The 9652-nt window shown below is 45.0% G+C and overlaps 1 protein-coding gene across 1 annotated transcript; it reads left to right on the plus strand.

The window, feature by feature from the left end:
• LOC126988748 (proline-rich protein PRCC-like) lies at positions 1 to 6434 on the plus strand. The gene is made up of 2 exons (XM_050847120.1): positions 1 to 694; positions 4437 to 6434. Exons 1-2 carry the CDS (start codon positions 254 to 256, stop codon positions 5280 to 5282), a joined length of 1287 nt encoding a protein of 428 aa, XP_050703077.1. The 5' UTR covers positions 1 to 253; the 3' UTR covers positions 5283 to 6434.
• Positions 6435 to 9652: the final 3218 nt, after the last annotated feature.

Below are 9652 nucleotides of genomic sequence, written 5' to 3' on the forward strand. Positions count from 1 at the left end.
ACAGACCTAAGGATATTAAGGAACCACTAAAAGGAGCGACGGACTCAGAACTTAAGGATACCACAGACCTAAGGATATTAAGGAACCACTAAAAGGAGCGACGGACTCAGAACTTAAGGATACCACAGACCTAAGGATATTAAAGAACCACTAAGGATACCAAGAAGAAAACACTGAGAAATTAAAGAACGAAAAGCCAAACATCGTATATATAAGCCAGTTTTCACCCAGACAGACAGACTAACTTAACACCATGGCTCTTGTGGCGTACAGTGACAACAGCGATATGGGCACGGACTCAGAGGACGAAGAGGAGACCCTGAATGACAAACCCCCCCAGAAAATAGACGCAAAAAAGCCCTCGGCAGACACTCCGAAAAATGTGATCCCTAAGCCCAGTGGAGTAGAGACAATTGTGGATGAGGACGATGATTATGCCGTGGAGAGTAAGCCGTCCAGTGGCCTCTTTTCCTCCGTTCCCGCCCCCGTGCCTGTTATGAGTTTACTGCCGGCCGGGGAGGAGGTGGAGGATGAGGTGGTGGATGTGCCGACGGTGGAGACGTGGAAGGTGACGCAGGACCTGAAGAAACAGCAGAATAATAACGAGGGTGGGCCGCCGAAGATTGACGCCCAGCCGCCGCCGACGCAGAAGAAGGCGAAGAAAGTGAAGATCTTGATTCCGTCGTTGTCGGAGGTGAGTCGTCTTGGTTAAGGTTTGGTAAGGGTATTCATTGGTAATTGTTAAGATTGACTCCGCGCCTTCAGAATACGATGTTACGCCTCAATATTATAGTTAATGTCGCTTCTGCCCATCAAGGTATATTAAAAACAGAGGCTAGGGGTAGCAAAGCGTATCTCACATATTTATCGTAAACCATTAAACTTAACCCGTGTAGCAGCGACGAGCCAAATTTGTGGCTTTACCGTGTAGCAGCGACGGGCCAAATTTGTGGCTTTACCGTGTAGCAGCGACGGGCCAAATTTGTGGCTTTACCGTGTAGCAGCGATGGGCCAAATTTGTGGCTTCACCGTGTAGCAGCGACGGGCCAAATTTGTGGCTTCACCGTGTAGCAGCGACGGGCCAAATTTGTGGCTTCACCGTGTAGCAGCGACGGGCCAAATTTGTGTCTTCACCGTGTAGCAGCGACGGGCCAAATTTGTGGCTTCACCGTGTAGCAGCGACGGGCCAAATTTGTGGCTTCACCGTGTAGCAGCGACGGGCCAAATTTGTGGCTTCACCGTGTAGCAGCAATGGGCCAAATTTGTGGCTTTACCGTGTAGCAGCGACGAGCCAAATTTGTGGCTTTACCGTGTAGCAGCGACGCGCCAAATTTGTGCCATGATATTTACCCCCCAAAGTAGATGATGCATAATCTGATCACAAATGCTTTGATATATATTATGAAATGGTTTGTGTGAGGGGTGATTTTTTCTCATTTTTCTCGCTTGGAGGGACCATTAAGAAACATGATCCCCGCTGCTACCAGGTTAAGCCTCCATATTATAGATAAGGGGCAATATACATGTCCCTCAACCATAATATGAAAGTGCAAAAATTTAAAAGTAACGAAAAAGGCCTAATCCCCTTCCCCTTATGATCTTGGAGGACCCTTGGGAAGTCGGGGCCCATATTTACCTATTCATCTAGTTTTTCACCCGTCACTGTGGAGTTTTTTTTCTGACACATCTTGTAATATTCGTCTCTGATTTTTTCCTGTGGAGATGGTTCACTGTGGGAGTCTAAGTTGGGGGAAGCTCTGCCCTTAGGTGGTGTTGGGTTTGGTTATATTTGTTAACGTTAATGGTTTATGATAAATATGTGAGATACTCTTTGCTAGCTGCTGTTTTTAATATACATTGTTGGGCACAAGCAACATTGAATTGTCAGTTTCCTTTTTGGTGTTAAATTTTTTACATAACGCCATTAATAGGTAATTTTCTGAAAGTTAATGTTTGACGTTAAAAGTCATTCAGATACATAAATAGGGTTAACTTTTCTTGTGTTTTTAAAAGATGAATTGCAACCAGTAATTGTGTGATCAGATATTTTGAGGGCAGGAAAACTGAACGTGTATGTCATTGAACAGTCTCAAAACAGGTGCGGGGAGTAATTAAGGTATTTCTCCAGAATGATCTCCACTAACTACCTACCAAGTCTGTTAATGACCATTTAATATTCAACATTTTGTTCTTTGACATTTATATTTCCTTCCCCTTTTCATTGTTTCTTCATGCAATCTGCCCTCTTTGCATTTTTATTTCCAAATTGTACGGCAGACTTAAGTATGGCCACCAACTGGTCGATCAGACTGGCTGGATGTTTTACCAGCTGGGCTACTGCCTCCTCTCCCCTTTGTGTTCATCCAATTGTTCAGGCTCCCAGTCACCATCATGAGACAATGGCCAGTAAATATCTTTGGTAAAAACTTGCCTTACTGGTGGCGGTGATGCTGTGGTGGGTCACAGACTCGGGGAGGCAGTGTGAGAAAGCTTCATCCCTTTCTTTCTCCTCTCAGCTTGCTGGCTTCTCCATGCGCACTTTTTTTCACTTGGTATTTTATCATTACTGTCACTTTTTACAATGAATGAGCTTTTACTGACACCTTCCATAATATATATTTTTTTTTACACTTAGTCATGCTTGTAGGAATACTTGGTGAAGGACTGGAAGCCATTACAGCCTATGCTGATGTATACTTGGTTTATAAAACACGGAGGGGGTTTCGTGGTGCAGTTGTTACCACACTCGGCTCACAACCGAGAGAGCCCGGGTTTGATTCCCGGGCGGAGTGGAAAAATTTGGGCGGCTTTTCTGATACCCTACGCCCCTGTCCACCCAGCAGTGAATGGGTACCAGGTATTAATCAGGGGTTGTGTCCTGTCTCCTGGGATCTGTTCCCTTCTCCTACAATTCCTTCCCCTTCTGTCTCTCTCCGGAGGATTGAGGAGGTTTAGAAGAGGATTAATCCTCTTCCATTTCCTCTTGACCCTTTCCATGCTGTGACGCCGATGTCTGCGTCACGAATGGAAAGGGTTAATGTTCCTTGTTAGATTCTTATTGATAAAGAATCCAACTCCTTACTTCCTCCTATCTACAGAACCTTTGTAGCACAAGAGAGGCAATGCTATTAATGCCCCATGTCCTCCCGGTATCAGTGAAACTTACAATGTATTATAATATAAGACGTCGTAACATGATTCAGCAATATAAAAGACACATATAGCTGAATCAGGTTCCTAGAGGTTACGTGTTCTGTATCATCGCCACCAACTGTTTCCCCCTCTCAGATGCTACCTATGAGCAACGTTGCCAGATTGTCGTACTCAGCCTCCTATTTTTGCTGATTTCCGACCCCAAAAACTGCCTCCTTGACCCCGATAACTGCCTTTATATCTTGTTATCATTAAAATGATTAATTATTGGTGTTTCCTGGCGATAATTATGAGTCAGAAGCCAGAAAATAAGATGCTCTGAGTACGATAGCATGGCAGCGGTGGCTATAAGGGCCTTGTCTGCCTTTGCATGAGGTATACATCCCATGGGGGGGCTTTACTCACACAGCTGTTTTGGAAAGAATTATTTTTTTTGCTGCATTGCCCCCCCCTCATTGAGTATCTTCTACCCCTTAAATTACAGTCCAGCATTGCTTTTTTTGCTATTTTTATAATAATAGCTCTTTGGGACATAATTGCATGTCTTCACCCCTCCTGTGGCTTCGATGTGTACCACTTTCTGCCTTAGCTCTGTGTACTCTCGAGTCTCTAACATTCCCAATGAGAGTTGACCATTCCATTCACTCATGGTGCAGTGGTTAGCACACTCGGCTCACAACTGAGAGAGCCTGGATTCGATTCCCGGGCGGAGTGGAAATATCTGGGCGGCTTTTCCGATACCCTACGCCCCTGTCCACCCAGCAGTGAATGGGTACCAGGTATTAATCGGGGGTTGTGTCCTGTCTCCTGGGGCCTGTTCCCTTCTCCTATGATTCCTTCCCCTCCTGTCTCTCTCTGGCATATGACCACAGATGTTGCGCCGACTAAATGAAACTTTCCAACTTTCCACTCCATTCACAGGTAAACTTCAGAACAGCTTTCCTTCATCTGTATTACTTCTTTCCTGTGACTTCTATTTTTGTAAGACACTTATCCAATCTAATGTGATTATGTTTACATGAAATTGTTTCCTTGTTGTGGGAGCAGTGTTTTAAATGCCTCTTTTTTGTGTTCTGTTATGTCCTTGGCTGCCTCTTTTGTTGTACATAAAAATCATCCACCATGGGTCTCATGTCTGATGGACATTTGGAGGTGTCAGGCATCACAGTACAATGTACTGAGTAGTCCCGGTGTACAAACTAGAATTTATATTTTGGTGGAGCTGGTTGAATGGCTCCACAACCTTTATGGAGCTAAAGTGCTTACCAGTTTTTTTTTTCCAGTTTGCAGATGATGATGATGATGAAGAGGTGAAGGAACCGCCCAAAAAGAAGGTGAATCCCTCCAGGAGTGGCAGCGGCCTCTTCTCAGTGTTGCCGGAGCCTAAGAATGTGTCTGCTAAGGAGGCCAAGCGGTCCTTGGTGCCACACGTCCTTACCAAGAGGCCGACGCAGACCCAGAAGCCCGCGAGGAAGGTCACAAAGAAGCCTCCACCGCCAGCAGCAGGTGTAGTTGGTAATGTTTCAGATGATGAGGAGGAGGATGAGGCTCCGACAGGAACCTCAGATTTTTTTTCCCTGTCCGAGGAATCTGATACAAACTATGCCAAGGTTGTTCCTGAGGTGGCTGCCAGTCATGTTGTGACTGGAATTGCACCCACTTTGGAGCCCCTGAGGGAAGAACCCAGAGTTCCCAGCATCCACCCTGAGGGCCCTTCACCTTCCATGGTGCAGCACCAGCACTATGAGCAGGTAGGCCCCAGCACCATGGTACAAGAGCTCCCTCAACCAGAGGCAGCAACAACAGCAGCAGCAGTCGGCATTGATGAAGCCACTCTCATGCGGCTGGCTGGGAAGCGTGGCCGGGCCGATGCCATCAACTTCATTGATGTTAATGCAGATGATGCATTGCTGACCAAACAGGAATGGATGACCAAGGCGCTGAGTGAGGAGAAGCCTCAACATGGATTCAGCAGGAAACGTGAAGGACTTCCCACACAGAAACAGAAGCAGAAGCACCAGATCACCTACTTGGCTCACCAGGCCAAGGAGCGCGAGTTGGACCTCAAGAACACTTGGGCGTTGAACAAAATGACCAAGATGCAGTCACAAGCAAAGTACGGCTTCTAGCCTTTGTCTGCCTCATCCCCACTCGCCTGTTACATGTGGCCAAACAAAATGAGGCCTGATGTTTCACGGCGAGGCTCATGGTGCCTGAGCACTGTTGTGGGAGGCATTTCTGCTCCTTGAAGCTCATGAAAAATTAACCTCTTCAGGAGAACAAACATTTTTCCCAACCTTTCACCGGGGATTTGAACCTGGGACCCTGAGACGGGAAGCATATACTCCAGCACTGAGCCAGAGGGATCATTGTGGATCAAAGCCTTTTGGAGTCTTAATCCACATCTCGAGTCATTACACGGCTTCCCTTCTCCCATTTAGATGAATTTCTTTGTGCTTCAATTTTTCTGGTCACTTCCACATTTTCTGAGGTAACGAGACCAGAACTTGTATAGGAGATGCAGGCCATCTAATTTCCTGCCCCTTCATGGGGAACACAACACAGGAATGCATCCACAGCCAGCCACCAGTGTTGTGGGAATCACTTCTACTTGAAGCACATGAGAAATGGACGTGTTTGGGAGAGTGTATCCTGTTCTCAATATCCTGCCTGGGATTTGAACCCGGTCCCCTGAGACTGGAGGCCGACAGTTTACCATCAAGCCAGAGTGAATCCCGTGAGTTAAGGCTTACTTCTTGGAGTCTTTCTCTTTGACTTGGGACATTGTAGTTCATCCTGTGTTTTCATTGTTTGCCAGATTGAAGCTCAACTAACAAAGTTTAATTAATATTGATTGTTTCTCGTCATGTGAAGTTCTCCACGAACATCATTTACTTTTCCTTGAGGCTCAGGGCTACAGTTGGTTTAACCCTTTCTCTCACCTTGTTTGTTTCTTCATCTGGCCCAAGAACTTGATCTTAATACTTTGAAAATTTTAAGTTTTTAGATTAAGTAAGTTTATAATTAAATGAAGGTCAGAGTACAAAGGCAGCGATGATGAATGACTGATCAAATCCATACATCGCTCTAACTTGTAAGGTTGTCTTTTTGGCATAATATTCAACTGTATATAATTCAAATAGTTCACTTTGTATTGAGAAAGTTGCCGCCTGAGATGTAGGGGACAATTTTACCGAAGGGAACTATTCGGAAAGTTTGTTACTACATCTCAGGCCATAGCTGGCTAGTGCACACGAAATAAATATTTGTCTGTACATTTTGCTCATGTTTTTCTTATTTACAGTAAGTTGGGAAGCTCTTTCTTTAGTTCTCTCAAGAAGTGGAGATTTAAGTTTATTTCAAGTAAGAAGATTAAGTCCTTGCTTTGTCCAGTGTCAGCATCACAACCGTTGCCGACAGTCTGGGTTGCTGCTGCGTTATTGAGGAGGGTAACGAGGAACGAACTTACCTTTCGTTGTACCCGGCAGCTGTATTTACCTAGTTGTAGTTTTAGAGGGCCTGGGCTTTACGCTCGTGTGGTCCCGTCTCCGCATCTACATTTATCCAACTTTTCCTTAAAGCTTTGCACACTCCTCGCTGATACTACATCCTCACTTAGTCTGTTCCAAACCTCTATATTTCTTTGTGGGAAGCTATATTTTTTTATGTCTCAAGCATTTTCTCTTCCTCAAGTTTTTCATCCGTCAATTGTTTTTCTGCTACTTTTTTATGCTTTATTTTGTGTAATTATCAGTTAGTATCAGCTGTGTACTCAAGCAGAATAATTTTAGTAGTTATCACAACTGTTATCTTTTTCTAACATTATTATTTGTTTTTAACCCGGTAGCAGCGACGGGCCAAATTTGTGGCTCTACCGTGTAGCAGCGACGGGGCAAATTTGTGCCATGATATAAAAACCCCAAAATAGATGATACATAATCTGATCACAAATGCTTTTATATATATTATGAAATGGTTTGTGTGAGGGGTGATTTTTTCTCATTTTTCTCGCTTTGAGGGACCATTAAGAAACATGATCCCCGCTGCTACTGGGTTAATACTTTATTTTTATTAGTTTGTGTTGCTTTATGTTTTGTGTTTACTTTCTCCACTCTTTCCAGACAACCTGAAGGCTGAGGCTGCTGAGAGAGGACCGTGCCGGGCCTGCATGCTGCCAGTGGTTCTCGTTCTCCACAAACAGAGTACAAGCCTGACTGTACAGTACTCGTCAAAAGTATGTGCCGCCTTGCTTGAGATGCCGTATACTTAGGTGAAAAGAGATTGATGGTCTTGTGGGTGAAAGTTTTTAGACAGAAGTTGGTGGCAGGAATATAACATCACTACATCTGTTAGCTGCCACTTCAAGGCCAGCCACCACTTACCTCTGGGCTGTACAGTGATCGATGTTCTGCCGTGTCTTGCTCCGCCGCCGTGCCCTGTTTTTCACACTTGTTAGTGGTGATTGTTGTGTTACACAGTTATTATGGCACCCACCAAGGAAACCATTGCTCTACTATTATTGTGAAGGAGGCAGGCTAAGGAAATGACCGAGTTTGGGTGCTGCGAAGTCAACACTGAGGAATCACTGTGCGCCTTTCAGAGAGGAAAACAGTGTTGAGACGCCATCACAGAAACTTCAATCGGGTTGTCCAAGGAAGATTTATTCAAGGCCTGTGAGTGCTCCAGTGTGATGGGTACTCTCCATTTAGAGCATTTTAGAATGTTCACAGACCTTGAATAAATCTTCCTGGGATGACTAGGCTTAGGTTTTTGTGATGGTGTCTCACTGCTGTTTTCCTCTCTGAAACACACACAGTACTTCCTTGGTGTTGGCTTTGCTGCACCTCAACTCGGTTATTTCCTTATTATGGCAGCCTGCCTCCTCTAGAACAATGGTCTGAGCAATGGTTTCTGTGCCTGGTTCCTTGGTGGGTGCCACAATAACAATGTAGCACCACAACCACTGCTCATGAGTGTGAAAAACAAGGCACAGTCATGGAGCTAGATGTGGCAGACTACTGATCACTATGTCTGCCTGCAGGCAAATGGCACCTGCCCTTGACGTGACTGCCTACAGCTGACAGATGCTGTGATATGATGTAGCCGCTGCATTCTCAAAAAATCTTTCACCCACAAAACCATCATTCTTTATTCATCAAATGTGTGCAGCACCTCAAGCAAAGCACCGTATACTGAGTGATGAGTACTGTGTAGTTCATTCCCTTGGGCTGGATGCACCCCAACAGTGACTCTTCCTGGCTGGGTGGGCGAGGCCGCTGCTGCTTGGCGGGGTGTCTGACGTCTGCCTCGCCCAACACACTCGTGTAGAATCAGAGAGTAATAATTTCTTTATGTAGCTCACCTGTCACACAGTATAATGATTTAAACAAACTTTGCTTATCTTGTGTGACAGGTGAGATAAGTAAAGAAATGTGATTATTTCCTGATTCTACATGAGTGTTGGGTGATGGAGACATCAGACACCCTGCCAACCAGCAGCAGCCTTACCTACTTGGCTTGGAAGAGTCACTGATGGGGGGCTCCAGCTGAAGGGAATGAACTACATGATCAGTTTTTACAGAGTACTTCCTCTTCCCTGAGAGCCAGTGGCAGCTTGCAGGGCTGGCATGATACTCTTTCCCAGGTTGTCTGGCACACAGTGGGGAAAGGATGCTACTATTTTCAAAACTCAATAGGGTAGAAAAGACAGCAAGTCAAAAGATAACATTTAATGTTTATATAGCTTTTTACAAATCGTTCTTTCACAGTGTGCTACTCTTGCACGTGTGCCATGCCAGCCATCTCATCCAACAGGGTACATGATGCTTCACCAGCTGGGCTGCCTCCATCATTGTTCAGTCATCCAGGCTCCCCGTCACTTTCACCAGACAGTGGCAATAGGTCAGTACGTATCTTTTGTAAAAACTTGCCTTATTGGTGGTGACACTGTGGTGGGCCACAAACTCCGGAGGAGGCAGTGTGAGAAAGCTTCATTCCCTCACTCTCTCTGCTCAGTTAGCTGGGTTATTCATGCACACTTTTGCACTTGGTAATTTATCTTCACCAAGACTTTCTACAGTCTGAATGAGCTCAAATTTTACCAACACCTTCAGTCATGTTTTTAAGCTCAGCCACACCCGTAAGAGTACTTGATGGAGCACCGCCATGTTGTTCCCGCCAACACAAGATAAGATTTGTTTACCTCAAACTCCAAGGTAAAATGAGTGTGGCTTACCACATTCATCACAGATTGTCATATATAATGATTGTTTCAGATTTATAAGCCATTGTATCCTCTTTTGTCATTTATATGCCTTATTATTTTACTCAGCTAGTTGTGAAGAATATATCTCAAAAGCCTCTGCTGCCATCCCTAGCCAGAACATGTTAACTGGGTAAATTCAGGGCTGTTTTCCCCAGGCTGGGTGAACAAAACAGCTCAGTGCAGGGCTGTCAGTGGCTGGAGTGAATGTACCACACCCCAGGCATGCAAGGCTCA

The sequence above is a fragment of the Eriocheir sinensis genome, chromosome 70 (genome assembly GCF_024679095.1).
Source record: "Eriocheir sinensis breed Jianghai 21 chromosome 70, ASM2467909v1, whole genome shotgun sequence".
Lineage (NCBI taxonomy): Eukaryota > Metazoa > Arthropoda > Malacostraca > Decapoda > Varunidae > Eriocheir > Eriocheir sinensis.

What these genes read in the sequence shown, in the direction of transcription:
- LOC126988748 (XM_050847120.1), top strand. Translation starts at nt 254, where the DNA reads ATGGCTCTTGTGGCGTACAGTGACAACAGCGATATGGGCACGGACTCA. An exon ending in TGATTCCGTCGTTGTCGGAG is followed by an intron (nt 695 to 4,436) that starts GTGAGTCGTCTT and finishes TTTTTTTTCCAG; the next exon opens with TTTGCAGATGATGATGATGA.